This window comes from Zalophus californianus, chromosome 8 (assembly GCF_009762305.2).
Source record: "Zalophus californianus isolate mZalCal1 chromosome 8, mZalCal1.pri.v2, whole genome shotgun sequence".
Lineage (NCBI taxonomy): Eukaryota > Metazoa > Chordata > Mammalia > Carnivora > Otariidae > Zalophus > Zalophus californianus.
Window position 1 is genome coordinate 61,330,270 of NC_045602.1, and position 26,753 is coordinate 61,357,022.

Below are 26,753 nucleotides of genomic sequence, written 5' to 3' on the forward strand. Positions count from 1 at the left end.
TCTCTTTCTTAGTTTATTGAGAATAAATATTGCCAGTAGCAGTCTTTGTTCTGTTTTCTTCAGCTTCTTCTTGAGTTCTTGTCTATTTAAGATGACTGCCCCATCTTGTCCACTTCCCGCCCCCCCACCATTCCCCCATGTCTTCCTTTAATCTGCTTCTGCCACTGCCTGGGGCCACTGTGGCTCCTCTTGTGAGGCTCTAGCTCCTTCATGTATCCTTCTGCTTCCTGTTCACCCATTTTCCCCCAGCCCTGCCCTGTTACAGCTGAGGAGGGTGGGGGAGGGGTGAAGAGGGCGAATCTTCATTTCCTCCTCTGGCTCTCTGCTGTCCACAGCACTGGGCGGCAGCTGTTTCCCCCTGGGCTGTTGTCTGAGAGAGGCCTTGATGTTGTCTTTCTTCCCAAGGCCTTTGGCAAGGTAGAAGTTATCTCTAGAACCCTTGGCTGCTGTTCAACTATACAGCTAATGGGGGAGGTCAACCGTCTCCTTCTCTGACCTAGTGGGGGGCTCTTAGGCCACTCAACACCACATTTAATAGTTACCCCTACTCAGAAGGGGCCTCTGAATGCCCATTATAAAAAGGTTTTGAGGTCTCTTTCTATCACTTCCTTGGGGTAGTGGAGAGGTTTCTGCTTAGAATAAAGTGACATTTGGTAATTGAACCAAACAGATGGCTGGGATACAGGCTTTGGAGCTGAACTCCCAGGGGAGTGGGGTAGAGGTGGGGCTAGCTGAAGGGTGACAAAATGGGGGCTCCCTGGACTCTTAAATTCAAAACCTTTTCTGTGTTCTCAAAACTTGAGTTGCCCTAGGTATTTACCTAAGAGAAATGAAGACATACATTCATACAAACACATACATAAATGTTCATTATAGCGTTGTTTTTAATAGTCAAAAAGTGGTAAGAACCCAAATGTCTTTCAGTAGGTGAATGGATAAATTATAGTACAGCCATACAATGGAACACTCAGTATAAGAATGAAATAGTAATACATTTCAAAAACATGGAGTCTCTGCATCATTCTGCTCAGTGAAAGAAATTAAACACAAAAGGTGACATGTTGGGACGCCTGGCTGGCTCAGCCAACAGAGCATGCAGCTCTTGATCCCAGGTCCCTGAGTTCAAGCCCCACATTGGGCATGGAGCCTACTTAAAAAGAAAAAAAAAAGTGGCATATGGTTTGATTCCGTTTATATGAATTTCTAGAAAAATCAAAACTATAGTGACAAGAAGTAGATCAATGATTAAAAGAGGTCAGAGAATTAGGGGAGAAGACTGACTACAAAGAGGGGCATGAGGAAACTTTTCAGAGTGATGGAAATGTTCTCCATATTGATTTTGGTGGTGGTGAGACAACTGTATACCATGGGCAAAATTCACTAAACTGTACACTTAAAATGAGTAACTTTTATTATATGTAAATTATGCCTCAATAAAGATGAAAAATAAAAATGAACCACTTGAGTTGGACCAGCATGGAAGGCTGTCCGTCTCTCTCTAAGTCTTTAACTGTTTGCATCTTCTCAAGACTCAAGCCGTCTCTGAGTGGGGCACCAAAGCACATTTTCTAGAACTCGGAATGTTCTTTGGATTCTGAGGAGATTTCACAGAAGTTGGGAATGACTGGGAGAGAGACAGAGGCAGGCTGAGATGGTGTCATCCGCCACAAGCAGAGCATGTGGACCTGTGTGAGAAATGCATGAGCACTTGTGTGTCTGTCAGGGAAGGAGAAAGTAAAGGGAGGGTGTTTATTGCCTAGAATTCCACTGGGCTTTAATAAATAAAAAGGGGAGAGGGCACCTGAGTCGGTCTTAATTCATTGATAATATCTTCTCTTTGGGTGAAGATCCCAGCTGTGTAATTGTCTGGGGAATTCCTGTAAAGTGAAAATTTTTATTTGTTTTTCATATTCATCTTTCTCTCCAAATTTGTGTCTCAGGCAGAGTTTCCAAGGTAGTGAGCATAAATGTGATATTGGAACTTTACTCATTTATTGGCAGACCTGTATGGAGTATGTTTTCTTTTTTTAAATTTTTTTTAAATTTTTTTTTTTTAAGATTTTATTTATTTATTTGACAGAGACACAGTGAGAGAGAGAACACAAGCAGGGGGAGTGGAAGAGGGAGAGGGAGAAGCAGGCTCGCCGCGGAGCAGAGAGCCTGATGCAGGGCTCGATCCCAGGACCCTGGGATCATGACCTGAGCCGAAGGCAGATGCTTAATGACTGAGCCACCTAGGCGCCCCTGGAGTATGTTTTCTGAACCCAGCTTGGTGCTAAGGCTGTGTAGATTTGGGTCCTTAACACGGAATACCTCCATGCGTACATAGTGTTGGGTCCCACCTGGCCACGTGGCCTGACTCTGGGTCTTGGCTGTCAGGGTGGAGGGGGGGATGCCCACGGCACTTTGATATGAACAGGCTGCCCAGCCTGGAGAGTTACTGGCCACATTTCAAATAATAGTTACATTAGCTGCTACCTTAGTTTTTGCTAGGCCTCCCCTTTACCACACAGTGGCTAAAGGGGGCCAAGAATGTCCATGTTTGCTGCTCTCTGGCATCAAAATGAAGTCCTTTTTAGTGATGCTGGATTTAAAGTCATATTAAAACTATGTTTTTGGAACTTAGCTTTTTGCTGAGCCTTACTCCTTTGCAGATGACCATGGTTAAAATACAGCTAGAGAGTGCGGTGTCTCGCTGGCTCAGTTGGTAGAGCATGTGTCTCTTGATCTTGGGGTCATAAGTTTGAGCCCCATGTTGGGGGGTAGAGTTTACTTTAGAAAAAAAAAAAAAAACATGGCCAGAGAGTTGCACAACCTTCAAGCTGGTTTTTCACATTGAAAAGATATTATTTTTGGTACCTCTGACAGCCAGACTCAATGGGCCTGGCAAACGCTCTGGTCAGCACACGAACTTCACTTCTGCTCTTCTCCAGGGTGTGGGGTGGCTGTTTAAAGAGGGTGGATATTAATGCTAATCTTTGTGTAGCATAACGTGTTACTGCCACTTGCCTTTTTTTTATCTGGACGTTCAAGCAGATATCAGAAGGGAACTGTTGGTGGGTACGGAGATGGTTAAAATTACCATTATGCACAGAAATGATATTTGGAAAAAATAACTTCCCTTTTAGGAGGTAAATCAGTTATTTAAGCATTATTTGTTGAATTCCTAGATATGTGTTTATCATATATCACATGCTGTGCCAGGTACTTTGAAATAAAATTAAAATAAGTAGAGGCCAGGGTCCCTGCACTTAAGAAGTGCTTTGAGAAGACAAGGAATTAAGTAGAGGCATGGAGAGATAACCAGTGATGTAAGGACTGGATATATGAGTCCAAGGTGGTGCAGGCAGTGAGGCTGGAGAAGGAAGAGATTGACTCTTATGCTAAGGTGACTCGAAGACCTTTAGCTGGGCCTTGAAACATGGGCCAGATTCCAGGAAGTCAGAGAGGAAGAAGAAAAGCCAGAAAGGAAATGAGAATGGAAGGGATTTTGCACTTGAGCAGAGTATTTTCACTGGTGCAGAGAGGAAGCTAAGCCTAGAATAGAAGTGTCAGCCTGGGTTATGGAGCTCTGAAAGGTAGCTTAAGGAGCTAGACCATATCCTGTTGACCATGGGAGGCTGTCAGATCGTTCTGGGCAGAGGATGAAGGCAGCATTCTAGTAGACATAAATGGAGGATTCTGCCCAGGGGTGGGATGGGCAGGTTGTTGGAATTCTCTCTATAATGTCCTTCATGCTGAGTTCTCCTTCTTTGTCAATATATATGTTCTCGAGGATGGAGCTGGTTGACGGTAGGGTTTCCTTTCACAAGCAGGGTGGAACCAAACATTGTAGGATACGAGCAAATGGATCTGTTCTCAATGTATAGAATCATTTAGGTCTTGGGAAGTTTTCATTTTGCCCACATCATGGATGGAGAGTTGACAGGAATGGAGTTTGGAAGCAAAGGCAAAGGCCCATCAGCTTCCACATGATTCTCTTGTCCCTCTCCTCCAGACCATCCATTTTGAGGAATTGTTCAGGGCATGGACGTTTTCCATGATGGCATTTATCATTCAGATGTGAGGAAACAAGGCAGGCACTAAAATCCCTATCCTTCTGAACTCTCTTTAATAGCATCTTCCTCCTTTGGGCATCAGTGAGCTAGCCTGAATTTAAAGAACTTTTTTGGATGGAGTAAGAGGAAAGTTGAGAAAAGGGGTGGTAGATAGGCATTTGGAAAGGAAAGAAGGTCTGTGGGCTCAGGAGATTAGCCAGGGAAGCACAGAAAGTCAAACAAAGCATAGACCCTAATGAGCCCAGAATATTCGGGAGGAGAACTCACCTCTTTTTGGATTTGAAATGATCAGAACATCTCTTCAGCCACCTTTTTTGGTACTTCTTCCTGCAGGCAGAATTTTCTTTTGAAACAAGTGTTAGTCAAACAAGCATTTTTTGTTTGTGGTTGGTCATTTGGCATGCAGCATGGCTCCTTGTCCTGGACAATGAGGAAGCCATTTTAATGGCAGACAGGGCAGCTGTGTGTTCACTGTAAAGGAATAACAGCTTCTAGGAGAATTGGTGGCTTTGGGGAAAAACTCACAGTGGCAGAAATTAATTGGAAAGTAGAGTAGAACTGACTTCCAAAGGCTGGTATTATGTGGATTTGGATGTGCTGTGGGCAAAATGACATAAAGGAAATGGAATGAGAAATAGTGTAAGGGACTGGCAAGGACCCTATTGGCTGGTAGACCAGTGTTGACCGCTCCCCCAATGTGAATTTAGTGAGGTGTTTCCACTTTATCTTCCCCAAACTCTCTAAAGCAACAGTGTCGTTGGGGGCTGAGACATCCTTCAGAAACTTCATGGCCACCTATTGTTTTATAACTGACAGTAATCTTTTCTTCTTTCTTTGAAGATAAATTCATTTTGGGTGGTAGTGACTTCAGGCTGTTTTTGAATCTTTGGCTATTGGTTTGAATTTTTTTTTTAATTTTTATTGTCACATCAACCAAAGCTAGGAAGTTTTACTGAGTCCCCTTGCCGTATAATTGGTGTTTCCTTTCATCGGGGGAGCAAACTATTTACAGCCCTAACAGGGTTTAGGGCTGTGAATTGTATAAGTGATACTGACTTCTGTGTCAGCAAAAAATGAAACAAAAACTGATCATAGATGACATTACCTAAATGACAGTACCTCTGTGTGTCCTTTCTTTCACATTTGCTGTAATCCTGTTACTGCATTGTCCTATTACCCCAAGTACTGTCATCTTTAAATGCTGTCAAATCGTAACTGGATTGCCAAGGACAGAGGAGAGGAATCAGAGAGAGCACAGTGGCATTCCCCAGCACACCACAGAGACGGCTCTTTTCCCATCCCATAGGCTGAATTCTTGGAGAAATTGCTCAGTTAAAATGATGACTCAAGTGTCTTTTACAAGCTTTGACGAAATAGCCAGATTCACTCGTCATGTTCCTAGAAGGAAAGAAAGAAACATTCTCTTTTAACAGCTAATGAGACATACTCTTCCAGGATAATGTTCATGTTTCTGCATAATGAGAACTCCTGATAAGTATTATTATTGTGTTTTCAAAACCAGGTCAAAAGTAAGAGCAAAGACAGGGCTCTATCTAAGAATTTAAAATCCAGTTGTTTCTCAATGTTTTCCCAGACTTGGTGAGAAGATTCCATTTTAGAAATGGGAAACTGAGTCATAGGACATTTAGAGGCAGATGTTATGGGACAGCTGGAGTTGGGAACATTCGTATTTTGGGTTTGTTCCACATGTCCATGTTCCTCTTTATATATTGGGACCAGACTAGTATCCAGATTTTGCATAAAACTTTCATAAATTTCCAGTCTTCACCTTTCTGCAGCTTCTGTAGGTAGACTAGTTGATGGAGAGGTGGCTCCATTAAAATTAAGCCTCTTGCTATTTGTACTCCATTGCACCTAAATAAGGGAGTGAGAAATGGTTACCCAAGCACCCTTATTCAGCCTAGCTTGGCTGCCCAAGAAGAGGGCTAAATTTAAGGGGCGCCAGCTAACACTTCTTTCTCATACCTCTTTGTTTTTTGTTTTTTGTTTTTTTGCTTTTTATTTTTTAGCTTTGGATTTTATCATAGTATCACTTAGTCTTTCCTTGATCTGATTCTGTATTCGTTTTTTAATATATAATGTTGAATAGTGTGTTCTATTATTTATAGCTCTCCAGAAGGATCCCAAGGGAAGATAATCTCCATTTGAGGAGATGATTTCCCAGTCTCCATTCAGATGACGAAACAGTAACTGCCCACTGCACGGCCTCCCTCCGGAGTGTTTTCCTTATGCTCTCGGTGTGTGGCATGCGGGCTGCAGACACCCAAAAGCCTGACTGGAGGTGCAGCCTGGGATGTGCTGACATTAACGCGAAAGGACTGGCTAATTGACTTGCAAAATATAGGTTAGAGAGTTTTATGGGATATCAAATTATTCTACTCTTTTTCTGATTAAAGACAAAATATTATATTAAGTAGATCATTACATGGGTAAAAGGTTAGACCTTCACACACTTAGAGGTGTAGTGCTGGTGTTCCCCCTGCTGCTCCGTGGCAAATAGCGGACAGAGGGCCGGGAGACTCACTGTTCACAGAAATGTGGACGGTGGACCGTCTAAAGAGAGAAGTTCCATTTATAGGAGGGATGTTTGCCCTGGCTTTGAATGTCCTGAGTCTTTTTGATTCTGATAGACTAGAATCTCGAAATGAAATATTCATTTGTTCTGATTCCATTGCTGTTAGCAGGGAAAGGGCGAAAACATGAAAGGGGGAGTGAGTAGCGGGCAGAGCAGCGCCCGGGTTTCAGAGATGGGGTCACTCCCAGTCTGCCCGTGAGGGGCATTCACGGGGCCATGGAGTGGAAACATCCGGTCAAGGGATGCGGTCGTTCCATGAGTACCAGCGCCTTGGCTGTCACCCCATGATGCTTTGGTCAACTGTCTAATGGTGTCAGGTTCTTCCTGAAAGAAATTTCAGTCCTAATCCTGATGTTGAGGTGGAGCTTCCGTGTGTCTGATAATCATCTGCCAGCTAATCCATCATGCTGCCCACTTCTGTGCATTATTGATTTCAAAGCCTGAGGACCTCAGGCCACCACAGGGCTTGTGATTTGTAGAAAGGGACAATTTCAAGGCTTTTCCAGGCCAGATGTACTGTAGACAGGTAGGTCTTTAGAAATTATTTCTTAAAATTGTGTGTGTGTGTGTGTGTGTGTGTGTGTGTGTGTGTGTGTGTGTAGGGTGAGTAGAGGTTTCTTGAATTTCTCGCTTCAGTACTTAACTACACATGTGTGCATCAGGTGAACCGTCAGTGTTTGCCACCCCATCTCTTCCACTGTGTGAGAAGAAGTCATGGTTGCCAAAGGGGAGGTGGGCAGTGTGGGCCAGTAGAGCTGTCGTTGGTGTCTTGATTTGTTGTATGGGGGAGAGAGCAGACCACAAGTCATTCTCTGGAAATGAGCCAAGGTCCACCTGCAGAGCAATGACCCTGAAAGCCCCAGTACCAGCATCCCCAGGATGTCTTGACCTTCAGCAGCCTTTTTGTCAAATCCACTTCAGAATGGAGAACAGCTTGCTTCTGTCCTATCCTGTTCACCTGCTAACAGACGGGAGTGTCAGAAACTTTGGAGAGATATGGAAATAGAGCCCTAAAAATACTAAACAGACCTTGTGTGTTGCCGGGGGTGGGGGGTGGAGGTGGGGAGCAGAAAGTTGGAGAAAGTAGAGGAAATGCTAAAATGTGCAGCCTCATTCCCTAGCCTTCCTGTTGAAAATGGGGATCGGATGTAGCAATATCTATTTCCCAAGAGAAGACAAAGCCATCTGTTGGGCGAGGGAGTTTGTCTGGAAGGCCTGGAATTGCTGTGTGACCTTAGGGAAACACTTGCCTTCTCTGGGTTGAGCTCAGCCCGTGGCTCACAAGGGGTGGTGCTGGTATTTATAGACCATGTTTGAGAGTCCCGAGTGGAAGGCAACTTCACTTCTCAGCTCAGAATAGCAAGTGTTGTTTCTTATTTCTAGGTTGCTGGGACAGCTTCCTAGGAGCCTCATAGTCGGCAGCTTGGTGACGTTGGATGAAGGGTTCGTCTTTTGAGTCGATTGGTTTTTGCCACTTTCCACGTATTTTCTGGGTCTAGGTTTTTTCTTAGTTTTTCCTCCCAGGCAGTATCTTAACTGAATAGGGAATTCTGCCCGGGCTCACACGATCCTGTTTTGTTAGTTGGCTTTAAAGGCACTGAGGGTTTTCCTGGGACTGGTGTCTGGAAGCCGATGGCCAGCCCGACAGCAGCAGGATGTGGGTGGAGGCATGGGCCCCTTTGGGGTTAGCGGCCCACTGTGGCTGTTGAGGATGCTGTCCTTGGGAATCTTGCTGGGGTCGCCTTGCTCCACCCTGCCGGGTCGCTGTGACTTTAGCTAATTCTGGGGTTGTGTGAATTCATCAGTCTGGCCTGTGGCATCCCATCCCATCCTGTCCCATTGCATTTCAGAAGCTGGCAACTTGCAAAGCCAGGCTCCCATTACCCTCAGCTGCGTGTGTTTGTTTGCACGACCTCAAGGAAGAGCTGGGTCTTCTTAGGGATTTGGGTTCAGTATCAAACTTGGAGTCAATGTGGGAACTATGGCAGCAAGGGATAGCTTGTTTTTTCAGAGCTGTCCCTTGTTCTTGGTGGGGGTGTGCAAATAGTTTTTATATTGCCTATTTTGCCTTAAATACTGGTCTCTTTGTTGGCCAAGTCTTAGGCAAGTGCCACAGAGCATTTCCTTTTGGCCTAAACGTGATGACATCTAGATGAATTTGATGAAATACACAAATGTGCATATGCACGGTCATGGACGCATCCCCCATCCTCCTGTCCACCCCAGCACATATCCCATAAGGAGCTATTCCTAAGTGAGAACGCCTGTAATTTTGAGGTCTTTCATTGGAAGGGTGATCAGGGCAGAAAACCTCCACCCCATATGCATTCTTGCTTGAGTTGTTAACCTTTCCTTCCTTCCCCCTCTTTTTTTCCTCCCCCTCCAAGGTCCCCCTTCACTTACATATGAGCCAGCCTGGAAGTATAGACTTGACCTCCACCTCACCAGGTGCAGCTGCTGACCAGCGCAAAAAAAATAGGAAATTTTTTTTTTTAAAGAAGTCCGGGGGGCGGGGGAGTTTCTGTTCCACAATCACTGCTGTTTCAATAAAAAGCAACCTGGTTTATCTGTAAAACCTACTTCCCTTTCTGCGAATGTGACCGTTCTCAATAGCAGAAGACCCTGATGTGTGTGTGTGTGTGTGTGTGTGTGTGTGTGTGTGTGTGTGTGTGTGTGTGTTGGGGGTAACGGGATGGAAGGTGACAAAAGGGAGATGCTGGAGAGAGGATGGAAGGAAGAGAGATGAGAGGTGGAAAAGAGAAGGGAAAGGGGAGGAGAGAAGGCAAAGAGGCAGGTGGAAAAGAAGATCGAAATTTGAGCTATTTTTAGCTGAATGTGAATGCAGATTTCATCAGGCTTGTTGGCTGTGGGGAAACACTGTGTGGGGACAGTCACCTTGCATGTAACTTCCTGCAAAGCGGCCATGGTGACTAAATTTTCTGACACTGTCAGTTTGGACAACCCTGCCAGCTCCTGGAACTGTCACAGGCAAAGCATCAAAAGCATGAGCTGTCGATAGTGACCTGCATTTGCAGAAAATCTGAGAGCTTTCTAATTAACAGGGGAGCTCTAAATTAGAGTAAAGCTGTTCGACAAGCCCCCTCAGATGCGGTAAGTGTCACGGCTCAGATAATCATTACATCTAACAAGCTTCTGATTTTTAACAGAAGCTATGAGATGAACTTGCTTATAATGGTTCAGTTTAAAGGGGAGAAAAAAAGCCACTCCCCTCCCTGAAAAGGAAGAAAGAAAGAAGGAAGGGAAGAAAGAAAGAACAAGAAGGAAAGAAAAGGTGGGGGGGAGAATGAAAAGAAATTCTCACGTGAGTGCTTTGGGCAAATGCTCAGATCCCATCCCTGAATTCTTGCCTTTGTTGCTAGCCGAAGCATTCAGATACATCTTCTGTTTTAGATTCTCCTTACTGTAATCTGTGTCTGCTAATAGGCCAGCTCAGTTCATTTGATGTTTCCCGGAGACAATAATCGTCTGTGAGTTATTTCTGACCATCGCGTATTCCGCGGGGTCTGAATTGTTGAAAGTGGGGCCCCAAACTGTAACAACTTGAACATTACAATCAAAACACATAATATGGACGGCAATTGATTAGGGTTGTCCCTTGGACGGAGAAACAGACTAGGGGCTGGTGGAGACTGCAGCTGTACCTGGGGACTTGCCTGAGCTCGCTTGGGGTTCATCTGAGCTCAGTCCTCCTGACCCTGTCCGGGGCTCTTTGCACAGGGCTGGGGGATTTGAATCCCAGTGTGAGGCATTGATTTAAAGCAGCTTTCAGAGGCCCGAGTGGCGTGGATCATTTGGGTGCCTTCCTTTGTGGGTGCTACCCTTGCAAGACCATTTCTCTACCACGGGATATACTTTAGAGGAGGAGAGGGCCATCAGTTCTTTGGCTTGTGTGGATTCCCCCCAAACTACCCACACCATCCTTGCAATTATTCATGGGAAATAAAATAACGTAAATCACGCTGCCTGATTCTTCTCAAACAGCTTACAAAGTAATCACAGGCTGAAGTGCAGGTTTTCTTGTAGTGTCTTTATCAGTAAATCAGATTTTGAGCATTTATCAGTGAAAGTTAGATTTAAACATCATTCCTGTAATGTTTGAAAGAAAGATTTGTTTCAGTGGGGACTCTGCCAATCAGTGATCTTCCAGCTTGACTCTGCTATCAATTATTGCTGCAATTATTTGTCTAGTTAGATATTTAAAATGTCATCAGAAAGAGATGATTACATATTCCAGAAAGCAAGGCACTGTATAATCAGATGAACTGAATCCAGTTAAATGTAGTGTGGTACCAACCTGTCCTTCAAAGTACGATTGTTGAGCTACCACCAAAGCAGCAGTCTTCTGCCCGGTTTTCAGGAAGCTGATCTTAACCTTGGGATGCAACATGCTGCTGGGGTCGGGTGATCCTCAATTATGGGAAACTTTCCAAGTCTGAAAATGGAATTGCTCCTTCAGATACACGAGAAGTGCGTTTTGGTTATCTCATTCAATTCATCTGCAAATCTATAAATAAGAAGTCCCTCTATTCTTCTTGCTTCCTGTGGATTTAAATGCCAAATCCTGATTTGTGGCAAAGTTGTCACATGCCCCTTTCCCACTCTCTCTGCCTGGTGCCCAGGATCTAAGCAGTGGCAGTAGAAATTACAACTGTTTGGAAGCCAAGAAAAAGCTCCACTTCTCACTTTTCTCCAATTCCGGATATTCTCGGCCCTGCTCCATCTATCAGTCTACTCCCCACACACCTCCTCCACCGCACACCCTCCTTCTGTCCGCTCCACGAACAGGAAACAAATACAGCTTCAAATTTATTTATTTATGTAGGAAAAGAGACCACAACCTGAACAAACAACAAAAAAACTCCAACCCAACTAAACCCAATGGTCCCAAATGTATAGAAATTTCCCCCTTAATAGTCTGACCCCATTTCTGGGCATCAGGAGTGCCTCTGATGGGTAGAATGTTTGATCTGAAAGTGACAGCCAAGCCCTCAGCTGGGAAACCTTAGTCCCTCCCCATTCTTACAACTGACTAGAGGTTGCAGGGACTGTCTCTGTATCTAGGTGGGTTTCGTGAGTTAGAGAACATGGTGGGCTGGCTGGGAGGGTTTTTTTCCCCAGTTCACTTCCTACACAGCATGATGAGCTCTTACGTCTCCATCTTGGTGGTCAAAAGGCTCTCCCACACTAACATAAAATGTATGGGGGTGGGGGGTCTGTTAAGAAATTAATCTCAGGATGCCTGGGTGGCTCAGTCATTGAGTGTTCCACTCTTTCTTTTTCTTTCTTTCTTTCTTTCTTTCTTTCTTTCTTTCTTTCTTTCTTTCTTTCTTTCTTTCTTTCTTTCTTTCTTTTTAAAGATTTTATTTATTTATTTGACAGAGAGACACAGCGGGAGAGGGAACACAAGCAGGGGGAGTGGGAGAGGGAGCCTGATGCAGGGCTCGATCCCAGGACCCTGGGATCATGACCTGAGCTGAAGGTGGACGCTTAACGACTGAGCCACGCAGGCGCCCTGAGTGTCCCACTCTTAATCTTGGTTCAGGTCTTGATCTCGCAGTTGTGAGTTCGAGCCCTGCATTGAGCTCTGTGAAGGGCGTGGAGCCTACTTGAAGGAAGGAGAGAAGGACGGGAGGGAGGGAGGAAGGAAACATCCAAAAAAAAAAAAAACACCAAAAAAAAAACTTTAAAGAAGTCACAACCCATTGAAATGGAGAAGACACACTGTCCGTGCTGCAGTCAGTGTTGGCCCAGGAGCTGGCAGTGGACAGGCCTGTCACCTTCATCCCCTCTCCTCCCTCACTGGCTGTGCTCCAGGACCTTGGCCTTGCCTGGGTGTCCCTGCCAGGCCCTGCAGTGTGTGGCCTGCAGTCCCAGCCCAAGGTGACCCAGGTCAGCTGACCACACTGCCCTTTTGTGGGGGGGACAGATATTGCTTTGACCCTTGAAAGGGGGTTATCTGTTTGTGGTGGGTGAGGTGTAGTGTATTAAAGCCACAGAACAAAGGTGCAAAGGGCCTGGTTTAGTTCTTGAGTGATGGAGAGGAAGCCCTGGGTTCTGAATGCCTGCACCATTCTTGGGATTCCTGCTCTATTTTTAAGGGTGTACATTTCTCTCTTCGCGCCCCCTACCGTATCCCAAGCAGAGGTGGGGGCCTGGGCCGGTGGGTGGGCAGAGAATCTGTGGGGCTGTGTCCCAAGCCCATGGCCATGGTGTCACACGCCAGGGCCCTTGCCAGGCCATGGACTGCGGAGCCGGGGCCTCACGAAGCACGGCAGGCCTTTGCATTCTTTCTTTCCCAGGCCTCCCCGGGGCCACGCCAGGATATGGTGCAACTCCTGGGGGATGAGGTGTGGGTGGCTGCAGGTGTTCTCCTGCATCTGAGGCAGGGAGGCAGCTGAGACCAGCCCGTCAACCTTTTCTGCACCTTCCATGGCCAGCTTCCTAGCTTGTTTTTAAGCCCTTTTAGTGGAGCAAAACCATGGGTTCTAAATAGAATTATTTGAACTGAAGAACTTCACACTGTTCTTTCTCTTGGGGCAGAAAGATAGGGGTGTAGGTGGGGGATGAGAATAGAGGAAAGTGTGGGAGATTACTAAAAAAAAAAAAAAAATTGAGAGAGGGAAAGGAAAGGGACCCAGATTAGGTAATTGGGGCCAGTTCATCAGAAGACTTAAGAAAATTTGACATCTATTGTAACTCTTCTAACTGTAATTATACGGCGTTTGGAAGGTGAATTATTAACCTGATTGTCCATAACAACCATTGAGTAAATACACAATTACAGATTGCCAAAATTGTACAGTGAACTGACGGGCCAGCAGCCACTTTCAAGGGGCTATAATCATCTCCTAGGTCAAGGCTGACCCGGAGGTTCCTTGGTTAGTGAATCATTTACTGGAGAAACCTCAATGACCTCAGGGAGGGAAGGTTCCCCTGGTCACTGCTGGCTCCTTCCAGCCAGCTCATTGACAAGAAAGAGTTCTCTAACATGAAGAAAAGTCCACTGAGCAGCACTCAAGTTTTGAGTGTTTATTGAGAGCCTTTTCCCTGCCCAGAATGGTGTCGGGCCATGAGAGGTGGACAATGCAGCCTTGGTTCTCAGAAGCCTGGGAGTTTAGTGGAGGAACTGGGGCCGATGGATGCACGATGATCACAGAGGGCCCTGGACGCAGGAGAAATGCAATGCAGAGCTGAAGACGGAGGAATGGCACAGCCTTTGTCATCCCCCTCCATTGTCTAACCAGGGCCCTTTGTGAGCATCTGTGCCCCCAGCCCTAGGTGCAAGGGGGGCAGTAATCTCAGTGGGGCCTCCTCCCGGGGAAGTCCACGGCCCTCTCACACTGAGGAGCCAGCCTGTGTCAGCCAAGAGCCGCAGGCCATAAATGCAAAGTATGGTTGAACAAAAGCAGCTTTTGAGTGAGAAAGCTGAGTGGAGTTGTCCCAACCTGTCAACTTCAGATTTCTTTCCTCCTCCCCATAAATCAAAAAACGGCTGGTGGAAGGGAGGGACAGAAGCGTTTCATTTTCAGATTTTGTAAGAAAATAAAATCAAATCAAAAGAACTTGTCCCACGCTGATACCTTACATGCCAGGTTTGAGCCTGAGGCAAATTTTTGTGGCCATGTAATAAGCCTCTTTAAAATGGTGACAGACCCTTGACTCTTTGCCTTGAATTACACTGATAAAAGACATTTTATTGCGTTAGAGCTGGGGCAGGAGTACAGGACCGTTCTTGCCTGGTCGGCCTCTTTGAAACCACGTCAGCCCTGCTGTCCACACTCCCCACCGCCTGACAGGGTTTGAGCACCATGGCGGCGGAGATCTGTGGGCCTGTGACAGAGGGGGCTTTCTACCCAGCAGTCAAAAGTTGAGGCTCTGGAAGTAAAAGGATTTCAGCCTGAGGGGCTTGTTAGGGAGAGTGGAGTGTCTCCGTTCTTAGTAGACATAAGAGATCTTGACATTGGTGGCTCTAGGTTGGGACCGCCCGGAAATAGAGGGCAGCTGGGGAAGCGAATGTTCTCAGACCTCATTTCCCCCGCGGTCTTAGAGAGATTCCAAAGACAAAAGGATTCCGGGGTCTGCCTTGTAGCGTAGGGTCCCTTTATGCCCCCTTGATCCCTGTGGAATAGGGACAGGGGGCTTGTGGCCCCTTTGCCCAGGGAGGTCAGGTCTCCGCCAGCTGAGCTCCCAAGTGAACCTGTTCACTGGGTAGAAAGGAGTTGAGCTGGTGCATTCTTGGTTTGAAGAGCTTGGAGGTGTCTGATAACTTTGGGTGTTACCCTTGCTGAATCAACAGAATTAGTAAACCCAAGAACAGCTAGCAACACCCACCCGGTGGCTGGATTGGGAACTCTTGAATGAGTGCAGATGATACATGTGGGCATCTCTTTTTTATTCAGGAAATTCTTTTCAGGTTGGTTAGTGGTATAAACGAAGGATTAGAAATTGGGTAAAAAGCCAGGAAAATAACTAGCAAGCCAAGAAAATAGGCCTCAGATAAATAGGCTGTGTCCACCTCTCACTTGTTCTGTGGGATTCTGTCACGGAGGTTAGGGCTGAGGCCAGAGCTTGGCTGCTGTGTGCCCAGAAGGAGGGAAGGTGCTGAGGGACTGAGGAAGAACAGTAGCAGAAGTTGGAGGAGCCTGTGGGCGGGCAGAGGCCTGTTTCTGAAAGAAGGACTAGCTGCCTTGGGATGAGGTCTGGCCTCACAGGACCAGAACCCTCCTTGATTCAATCTCACCTCAGGCGAGAGGGCAGCCTAGTTTTGTTCCTGAAGAAATGTCAGAGCCTGACCTGCTAGACCATTTTTTTTTTCTTTTTAGTTTGTAGAGCTTTGAAGCCTTAAATTAGTTCTCATAATTTCTGAGCACTTCTGTATTAACCATAGGACATAATAGGTTTTAATTCTGGAGAATGGCCAATTCTGGTTCTAAGAATCTCTTGGCCAAGATTATCGTAGAACATTTGGCCTGTAGAGTATGGCTTCCCCACTGCCTCAGACACACACACACACACACACACACACACACACACACACACACACACACACCACTTTATAGAGTCAGGAAGGCAAGTGATTGCCTGTAAATGGCATTAAGACTTGTGTCTAGACAACACACTCTGCCTTGGCTCACCTCGAGGGCCCCTGAGGTGAGTGCTGACAAGGGACAAAGCTTGGTCCCCGGGAAGATGGACTGGACTCTGAGCTCCAGCCCTGCCTGCATGACCTGCAGCAGGACGCTCTTGACATCTTCTGCTTCCTTGCTGGGGAGGTGAGGATAACACCTTCCCTCATCCCACAGGATTACTGTAGGGCCAGAATGTGAGGAGGATGCTTTGGGAAGAAGAGAAACCTACCCACAGAGGCCAGGACATCCTTCCTTAAGAAGGGCCAGCCTGGGAGGCCTGACACAGCCTTCCTGGGGCTGCCTATTCTTTGGGGCCCCTTTACCTTTAATGGTTGCATAGATCAGTCCTGGAAGATAAGACCAGAAAATTCTCTAGCTCCCTGGGTGGTCAACCCATGCCTCTGCCCTCCCTTGTCTTTCCAGTGACACCGCTGCCACACACCACCCCCCCCCCCGCCCCCGCCTGCCGACTTCCTCCTCCACAGTACCCAAGAACACCTGAAAACATCAAGGATCTCTATCTAAGTGCCAAGCTTAGTTTTCTTAAACTTGTTCTGGTATTTTCTTGAGACTGATGAAAACGGTGGTATGGAAGCATAAATTACATTTGCCGTGAATTAACACAGATAAAAAGGCTCGGGGTGGCCTCTTCAGAGTAATTTGGGAGTTGCTTGTTCTGCCAACTTTGACAGACAAGTCCTCTGCTCTGGCCGGTGTTATCAGAATGAAACGTTTGCTGAGCAAATGGTCAGTCTCATTGGACACAATGTTCTGGCCCAAATGCCCTTCGCTCCCTTTAGTGCAAAATGTTCATTCTACCCTCTTCAGACATCTAATACTTAAGTCAGGAGAAACTCAAGTGTGGTTTTCAAGGCTTTCCAGGTGTTGGGACCATGATTTTCCGTCCTTTTCTTCATTTCTCCTGTGGGCGGTGGGGGGGGGGGCGTGAGTGGTATCTGTGAGTGTATTTGCGGGAAGCTGGACAGTTTGGGTGACAGAAAGGAATTCAGGGCAGCTCCTTGGATCACTGCCCCCTTCTCACCACAAAGGTATTGCATTGAGCCCCACCTTAAGGAAGCCTGATACCCACAAAATCTCATCAATGGCAACTGATAAATTAGAGGGTGATTTTTCACATTACAGAAAGATTGTTAACTTTTCAAAAGGTTTCGCCACAGGGTTCCTTTAAATAGTGAGCTCCCCCACTGAATTTAAAGTGTTTGTTTACAGATCATTAACTACTTGACAGAGAGGTTGGGGAGGGGGTGGAGGAAGAAGCACTTAAAAGGTAAAATGTTAGAAGCCCTGCCAATTTTCGATGGGCCTGGAAGGGTGATGAAACATCTCTGAAATTATGTCGGTTAGCAAATGTGATTCTGTTTACAGAAACTCACTTTACACATGGCTTTCCAGGAAACCTTCACGTTGGTTGAGGGCAGGGACCACAGGACCCCAGGGCCTTGCCATCCTGGTTTGAGGTGGTTGGGAGAGGACTCTGGCTTTCCTGAGAGTCCTGTGTGTACCCTCACGAGCCGTGGGTGCCAGGCTCTGGCATGAGGCCGAGCTTTGCCACTGGCCGTCTGGCACGGACAGCTGAGACCTTTTCCCTTGACATTTAGCCTGAGTTTGTGGAAAGTTTTTTCCTCGTTCTCTGTGACCTTCAGTCTCTTTGGCTCTGGACCCACCTAGGTTTCCTCCTTGAAGCTCAGACGGGTGAGCTTGGCAAGATTGTGCCCTAGGAAGCTGAAATCCACCACCAGGCCTACCTTCTGAGTCTAAGAATTAGGCCGGCAGCTGAACCTAGCCCACACTGGCCTGTAGGTTCCTCCTAGTCCTTTCGTGGGCACGAGGGGCACAGGCCCATCCTGGCCAGCATTTAGGATGGCCCATAGCAGGTCTCTTCACTGCATCCCAAACTCCTGTCCTAGATCTGGTCTCAAAGAAACTCTGACTGGCCTGGGAAACAGGAGGGAGAAGCCATCCGTCGGATCCAGTCTTCTCTTTTTAAGGACAAGAAAACTTAGGGAAGAGATTTACTCAAGGTCATGCACAGCTGGTGAGTGGCAGAGTTGGGACTGAAGACTCTGGATTCCTGACTTTGCGCCAGCAGCCTATCCAGAGGAGCGAGTCCCTGACGTCCTAAAGGAAGAAAAGAATCTGGAGAGTAAGGGTCAGTGTGGTTCATGGGCCCGGGCATCTCTAAAAGTAGTTCTTGTATCTCCCAAGTAACCTGAAAAAGACCCCAGGTAGAAGCAAACCTGCATGTGCATGTGTGCAAACACACACACACACACACACACACACACACACACACACTCATGCACATCCCACCCCAGAAAAACAAAATCCTCAAATATGGACTCGGAGAGGGGGTGAGGGTACCCCCCCTTCCCTGTGGCTTTGAAGAGAAGAAAGGGGGGAAATTTGGAGGGAAGGTCAGGCCGATGATTGAAGAGACAAAGCAGAGGAGGAAAATCTCCACATTTCTTGCACAGTCATTTGTTGAAAATGTGTCAGCAAGTACAAGCCCATCTTAAACTGGCAATGATACATCTGAAATAGATTATTTAAGCCAGGGAGGCAATATTGCAAAGAAGAACGTGGCTATCAACACTTGTTTGTCTGACTTAAAGGAATAAAGCAGTGAATTCTGCTTCAGCGGACCACCCACCATTCATCAGGGGAGAAGAATGGAGGAGGGGGAAGAAAACAGGACAGATGAACTTTTCATGAAGAGTTTCACAAGCGTCCACGTGGCTGTGTCCCTTATTTTAAGAAAATGTGATATTTGGAAGTATGAACTTGTCAAAGCTGAAGACTTCACCGAACTCCTCAGAGGGTTTATTGAGATGAACAGATCCTCTGTTGTCAACCGAATGGATCGGTGTACAATATTTTGATTTAAATGTGACTACCTGTTGGGCCCCATTTGCTCAGTGCACTCCTTGGCTTTTGCTCCGCTGAGCATCTGTGCCGGCTTTTGCTTTTGTCTAGAAAGTCCTTCCTCTTGGCTCTCCAGGTGCAGTTCATAAGTTACTGCTTCCTGAAAGCTGCTCTCCTCCCTTTCAAGTGGAAGCAATTTCTCTTCCTTTGAATTTCCATAGCAGTTTCTCTGTGGCTCTCTCATGACACACTTTCTGCATGGGAGTAGAGCGATTTCTGTCCAGGCGTTATCTTCTCTACTAGGTGAAGGCTGCCGCGGGGAAGTCTGGGTCTGGGTTTTCTTTGTGTTACCCACAGACGCTGGCCCATTGCTTTGGGCCTCACAGGCCCTCGGTAAATAGTTGTCGAATGAATGCCTGAAAGAATGAATGCATGGAATTAACCTGGGTGACACGTTTTGCATAGTAAGGTACACAGTTAAACCAAGGGAAAAAAAACTGTCCTGAGACAATTTGTCTTTATATAGCTGCCCTTCCAGTCTCCTTGATAAGTTCCACCATTCTAAGGCAAAAGCTTAAAGTGTAATAAAAATTTATCTAATTCACAATCAAGTGAAAATACTTTGGGCCCAGAGCCAAAGAATATTATTGGAGTGCACTTTTTTCAACACCCTAAATTTAACCAGCTGGAATTCTTTTTTTTTTAGTACCATCCTATTCAACCTTTTGAAATGAAGGATTTGCCTTTTAGTGGGAAATCTGCATTTCAACACAAAGATGGAGCACAATGTCTTTGGTTTAGTTATTCTTCAGAAAAGCAAGCTCTTTTTTTTTTTTTCTTTTTTGAATTATATGCTTTGCTTATGTTAAAGACACAGATTGCCAAAAATTTTGTTTAGGCCTGACAGATTGGTAGCTTGCATTTTTTGCATTTTTGTAGATAAAGGGGCATGAAAGGTGTCATCTCTCCTCCCCCTCATTGAGTGAATTCCTAGGGTAAGAACTCAAAAGGTGAAGTTAGTTTTTGGATAGTCAAGGCTATGATAAGAGGATAGAACTGGTCAAAAAAGAAGAGTTTTTAAATGAATAATTGATGAAATGGAAGTCCCTGATGAAGTATCGGGGAAGGTAGAGGTCATGAGCAAGTTTCAGCACAGAAATTCTGTTAAGTGTGGTATCTCTAGAATTCTCGCTTGCTTTCATTTATACAGGATACACTTTTTTTTTAAGATTTTATTTATTTATTTGACAGAGAGAGACACAGCGAGAGGGGGAACACAAGCAGGGGAGTGGGAGAGGGAGAAGCAGACTCCCCGCCGAGCAGGGAGCCCGACGCGGGGCTCGATCCCGGGACCCTGGGATCATGACCTGAGCCGAAGGCAGACGCCCAACGACTGAGCCACCCAGGCGCCCCCAGGATACACTTTTTAAAGAGCATCACAATTTGGTAAAACCTTAGCTAGTAAAAAAAAAAAATGATGGAAAAAATGCTCATGTAAATGCTCATTTCTTAGAACAAAAGGGAATGCAATTTTGACAATATCCAAAGGTTAATTAAGAAGTCTGTTAGCGATGATAAACCTGGCACATTTTCAGTTTAGGTTGACATGACTCAAGACATAGGCATAGCTAACGTTTGCTCTATAATACTGTGATAAGTCACAGAATCTGCAGTCAAATGCTCTACCACTGAGCCACATCCCCAAGTCACAGAATCTGAGAGAGAGGAGCCGGTATCTGTTGTAAACGGAGGGTCAAGAGCTATAAAGACATTTAGTGGATTTGCTTTCCGGTTAAAGAAGGCTCTGTCCCAGACTGGCTGCACTGTTGTTATTTTTGTGATATAGATCCACTAATATTGATAGAACTGGAATTGGTTCCGCAACTGTACAAACTTTCAGGATGCATTTGAAGGGCAGTCTGTAAGTTGGCTACTGGCTGGGGAAAGAGGGGATTTGAGAATTTTGGAGCTGGAACAGTGGGTCAGGGTCCTTTATTTTGGCGCATCACCTAATATAGAGATTCCCTCCACATCATGGTGGGTTGTCACTCATTCTTTTCTTGAAGACCCAGAGTGAATGGGACATTATGGCTTCCTAGGGTAACCCATTCTACTTGGGGACAACCCTACTCCTTTTGTGCCCTACCTGGTTGGAAAAACAGGGAAGTTTTCTAAAAATACATGTTCAAGGGGTGCCTGGGTGGCTCAGTTGGTTAAGCGACTGGCTTTGGCTCAGGTCATGATCCCGGGGTCCTGGGATGGAGCCCCCCCCACCCCCCTGCCGGTCTCTCTTCTGGGTGGGGAGCCTGCTTCTCCCTCTCACTCGGCCTGCCGCTCCGCCTGCTTGTATTGTCTCTCTTTCTCTGTCAAATAAATAAATAAAATCTTAAAAAAAACACATATGTTCAAGAAAGGAAATATATATACATGCATATACACTGTAGTAAACCTCAAACATCTATACGTCTGTGTACTCTTCTAGAGAGGCCTGGGGATTTAATACCTGATAAAAGTCGAGCACCCAGAATAGCCATCAAGTGTGTTGGAAATGATGCTTTGTGCTTAGCTGTTTCTGCACATTTGTAGACAGCAGTATTACTTGTCGATGAGGAGACTATAATGTGGCTGCGTTACATACCCAGTGATTAATTTCAGAAACAAACAGCATGTCAGTAATAAAGGAGTCTTTGAGATGTTCTTGAGGAAACCTAAAACTTGATTTAAGGACCTTAAATTCCAGGGACATCCCACAGGGCTCATAGGGTTCTGCATCAAAAGTTGGTACCCATTGTATATAGAAATGTAAAATGACCAATGTAAAACATTAAATCAAAACCATTTCCAAATTTTTGCAGATTTTTAATGAGACCTGAAAAATAAGATTCATTATTTTTTATTCAGCCCAAGGAAACATTGCAACTTAATAATGCATAAGGCATTTCCAAGGCCCCAAGTGGAAATGCTGGGTCTCACGAGACCGTTATGAACCAGAAAAGGTTAAAACACCTTTTGCCAGAAGAGTACAGGCATTTGAAAAGACTGATCCAGAAGAGGGCAACACATCCCATTTGTGAGTCCAGACAAGGAAACAGAGTCCAGTTCTTACTCCATCCATGCCGTGTGCCACAGCTGCTGTCTCAAACATTTCAGCTTTTATGGAAGTGGTGAGGATACCATCTGTCTGACATAAACTGGTATGGATGTTGTCTTGTGCAAAGAGCATTCCCTGTTTGATGGAAGGCTCGGCTCTATTCTCTGTCCTGTGAACGAGGAAGGGTGGCACCTGGGATTCCACATGAAGGGATTCTTAGGTATGTTCCAAGCTTGCTCTGGTTTTGACTGTTCTGAAGGAGGTGAGTCCAGGCAGAAGGGATGACAATCTTGTAGCCATTCTGGCTCTCTGCCAGAGCAACATGCTTCCAGCTTCCATGCCTCCCCTCGCCCTAAGACAGCAGTATTAAACTGGAACTGTGCCTACACATCACCTGGAGGAGCTGTTAAACACAGATTGCTGCATGGCCCCCACCCCCAGGTTTTTATTCAGCAAGTCTGAGATGGGCCTGAGAGTTTGCATTTCCAACAGGCTCCCTGGGCCTCGGTCTGCACTTTGAGAACCACTGCCCTAAGAGTACCACCAAGGAAACTAAAGAGAACATAGCCAAACTGCCCACTTTCCAGCCCACCACTCCCTGGGAAAGAGAAAAGACCCTCAGCCAGGGGTGGTTCAGGCAGGTAGAGCTGCTCGCTGAGTGTGATGCTAAGAAGATTCATTGTGAGACTTTGCCTAAAACATGTTGAAATAATTGAAAGCATCACAGCAAAAAGTTAAACCCTAGGGAGGCTATTAACAATTTAGCATTTCCAGTTCCTGTGAGAATGTCGACTACTTACCAAGGGGAATGTGTTCAGTGGGAAAGGCTGCAGAATCAGCTGGGGTTCCCCATTGCCTTTGCTTCGACGCCCTTCCTGGAGGAAGAGAAATGCAAGGATGGGTCTCTTGGAAAGACAGTGTCAGTAGCTTGTTAAGCTGATAGGAACAGTTTGTCTCTCTTCAGCTGGCCAATTCTGCAGGGGAAGCAGAGGTAAAGGGTGAAAGCAGTGAGGTCTGGGTTGGGGAGAGGGTGCAGCTAAGAGGCTCAGGAAGCAGATCAGGTGTTGTTTTCCAATTTTGAAGCCAAGTCTGTTTATTTGGATCCTTCGAAAGGCCCACTCAACACCTCTGGGTTGGACTCTCTCCCAAGAGGTTGTTATGAGAAGTTGTTTCTCTTAATGGGTCAGGTGAAAGAGAACCCTCCTCACTGGCACTTCTTGGGCAGGAACCAGGGGAAGAGATAGATGGATATCCCAGAAAAGAGCACTGGATGGGAAGTCAGGAGACTAATTCCAATCTTCACTTTAGCCGTCAGCATAGCCGTGGACCAGCCACTTGATTTCTCAAGGCCTCAGTTTCCCCATCTGTAAAATGAAGGCATAGACTTGAGGATCTCGAAGGTTTTTTTACAATTCAAAAGCCAAAAGCAGGGTCGTGGTGCCAGATACCCAGATACTGGCCCTTGCTTTGCCACGTGGCCTGGCCCTGTGGAAAAGTGAACCAGGCTGCTGCCCCCGGAAGCTCCGCTTGCTCGGGGCCGACAAGTTTGTAGACAGGTTTGCCCAAGGAAGGTAAGTGCGAGCGGTCAGGCCTGGATTAGGCTAAGAGCCCTCCTATTTCTTGCTGGAGGCCTATCAAGGCACCTCATGGCTCTTCTCAGAGGAAGTGGCAGGGAGTTTGAAATCAGACCATCCCTGTGCAGGGGTCCAGGTCCCTTGCTGTATTTCTGCTAGGGTCACAGAGCTACCTCAGCTGTGTGGGTCTCCTAAGAAAAATATTTCCATCTTGGTCACAAGACAAACTTAGGAAAGGGCTAAGGCAAGAGCAAGTACAAAAATGGGTTCTCAGACTTCTTGTTGAAAAACACAATGACTAAATCCGTAGTTAATTTTACCCTCTATTCTCAATACCCTGTTTATAATATAAACAGTTGAATGAAGATATACTTACTATTATTTTTCTTAAGTCCAGTCTTTGCACTTTTCACGGGTTCATTTTGTGGTATTTATTTATTTTTTTTTTAAATATTTTATTTATTCATGAGAGACAGAGGGAGAGAGAGAGGGAGAGAGAGAGAGAGAGAGAGAGAGAGAAGCAGAGGGAGAAGCAGGCTCCCAAGGAGCAGGGAGCCCGATGCGGGACTCGATCCCAGGACCCTGGGATCATGACGTGAGCCGAAGGCAGACGCTTAACCATCTGAGCCACCCAGGCGCCCTATGGTATTTATTTTGTTTGGGGTAAGAGCGGAGGATATGCCTCTCGAGATGGTTGCCGAGAGCAGCCCCCTTTGCAGGCCTGGTAACAACCGAGTATAAGATCTTGCACAAGCACCACGCACGCCATTGTTACCCATCGGGCTCCCCATGAAAGGGAGCCTTGTGCTGACTGCCCTGGCTGTTCTTGGCAGCATGAATCTCTATAAGGAGAACAGGATGTATTTTACACTTGAGACCTGCTATCCTAGAGTCTAACAACAACACTTTTAAGTGCTCTTAATATTAAGCTAATGGAAAACATACTCTGTTTACTCACCATCAAAGTCTGTTTTTCTTCTCTCCCTCCTCCCCCAGTCATCACAACCTCCCAGCCTCTAGAACATACTGAGTATCTCCTGCTCCATCGATCCTACACTCTATCTCAAGGTTGACCTCTCCATGCTTGGTTGGCTCAAGGTGGACTTGGAAAAACTGGGAACTTACCACATAAACCATATAATCCCCAGGTCGCACAAACCAAATATTTCCTTTCTCACAAAAGTCTCAGTGCTAGAAATGCTTGATTTACTGCTAGATTTATGTTTACTGGTGTGAGAAGTCATTTCTCCTCACCAGAGAGAGACCAAGTGCGGGAGAATGGAGAAGGTGGGCCACTTTTTCTGGGTGCTGGCTCTCTCCTTGTCACGTTAATAGTAGGATTCCTTACCCTCAAGATGTGGACTTGGCCAAAGTTATTTGAACCCCAGAAGTCTAATCTTTATTCTCCACTGCTTTGTGTTGTAAGAAGCCGTGTCTAAATGGAGGATTCCATTGATCCGATTCTAGACTGTGGCCCAGCCCACGATTTCCCTTTCCCTGAAGGTGCTGTCGTAAGTACAGCTTGGGACGAGGGAGCAGTGGGTCAGGGAAGGCAGAATGGGCCTCTCTGTTCTAGAAGAAATGATTCACAGATCCACTCATTTCCTACTTGCATATTGTTTTTTGCTTGGGCTTATCTTGTTAAGTAAATGTATGCATGTAAACCAGCCTTGCAGATAAATCCCCTCCATTTTGCCAGTCTACCCCCTAATATTACCAATTTCCCCCTTGCTGTGTATACATCTCTTATTATAAGACAATAAACAATAACAAAGAAGAAAATGAACCAAAGACCACCACCCCCAACTAAAACCCCTTCTCTTTTGTCTAAAAAGACCAAAATCAAAAACAAAACAAAATTGTGTGGAAATAACTTCATCGCTGTTTTTTTTTTGATACAGGCCTTGGGCCTGTTAACTATCTGCAAGGCTGTTGTAATGATGTTGATCTATTTTAATGGAATTGAAATGTGATATCCTGTGGTTTACGATGCACATTGTTTATAGCTTTAGTGCTTGATTTTGGGTTTCTTTCACAGATAAACTTCTGCACTGGAGGGGCCTGTCCTCCCCTCGTTCTGCACACGGAGCTCTAATCCCCACGCCCGGGATGAGTGCAGAATATGCCCCGCAGGGTATTTGTAAGTTGAGCATTATTTTTTCTACAAATGTCCATGTGTATAAAGTTGAGAGTTTCTGGAAATTACCCTTACTTTTTAAGTACTGGAAGGAGTTACTTCCAAAATAGATTGGCATCCTCATCAGCATTATTCCATTACTCACTTGGCACCCTCTCCCCCACTCCACTCGACCCCCTCCTCTTTTTCGTTTCTTTCCTCACTGAAGACATGGAGCTGACAGCAGCTCATCCCTGGGGGGAGGGGGGGGTCTTCGCCCCAGGGTCTTATCTGGCTCCACGGCTGGTGACCATATACCATCTGTGTGTTCAGGGCCCATTTTATTGCTGGACATTTCACTTGCATGGCCTCATTTAGGACTTGGAGTTTATTCCATGGCGTACGTGTTAGCAGAGGCCAGAACCAAAAGAAGTCAGTTTAGAGTTACTCTAGAGTTGTTCTCATGCATGTTGTATATGCATTTACATGTGAACTGAAACATGGTATATTTGTATATATACATGGTGCATTATATATGTGCATACATATATAATTTCTCCTTATTTTTCTCCTAGTTTTAGAGAAAAATGCACAGCATTGTTGCTTAAAATCAAAGATTCCACCGCCACCCCACCACTACCATTAACACCATCCAAGTACTTGTTCAAACCAACTTTTATGGTGGGGAAATGTTTATGAAATGTAGATTTGTATGTTCGTGAAAATGTGTTTGAAAGACGTTGTTCTAGAAGGTAATACAGTTTGCTCTTCTATGTAGTAAAAGATAATATGAGTCATGCACGGCTACAGAGTCGGATGGGGGTGGGGGTTGATTCTACCCCAAACATGAAAAAGCAGCTTCCAGAAAAAAAGGAAGTGTGGCATCGAATTTTTATTTAAGGAATGTATGTTCATTTTGAAAGTATGTGAAAACTAACCTGTGGAAAGAAGAAAAGAAAGGGAAAGTGTCACGGAAAGAAAAGAACAAGGTGCAGGTGTTCAGCTAGAGAGGGGACTGGTTTTTAGGCGGGAGAGGTCAAGTAGACCTCACCATCTTGTGAATGGTGTCTGCAGGGCAGGGCCTGCACCCTGAGACCAAATTTGAAGCCAGTTGTTTGTTTTGTTAACTCCTAGGTAATCCTAGGCAACAAAGAGTTATTGTGTGAATTTCACAAGTCCTCAAGTCCTGAGGGCTGGGCGGTGCAGGGGTTAAAAAGTACCTCTTCTGCCACCCCCTCCCCAACACCAACCTGGGCCTAAGCCTGGCTTAGGTCACAGATTCTAGA

The 26,753-nt window shown here is 45.8% G+C and overlaps 1 protein-coding gene across 6 annotated transcripts in view; it reads left to right on the forward strand.

The window, feature by feature from the left end:
* BCL11A (BAF chromatin remodeling complex subunit BCL11A) overlaps nt 1-26,753 on the forward strand; it is a 100,834-nt gene that overhangs the window by 59,498 nt on the left and 14,583 nt on the right. For 4 of the 6 annotated variants that reach the window (XM_027621646.2, XM_027621645.2, XM_027621649.2 and 1 more), the window contains exon 3: nt 25,390-25,491. The exons of the other annotated variants lie outside the window; for them this stretch is intronic. In XM_027621646.2, coding sequence (XP_027477447.1) covers nt 25,390-25,491 — 102 coding nt within the window. The remainder of the gene's footprint in view (nt 1-25,389; nt 25,492-26,753) is intronic. 6 annotated transcript variants of the gene reach the window in all.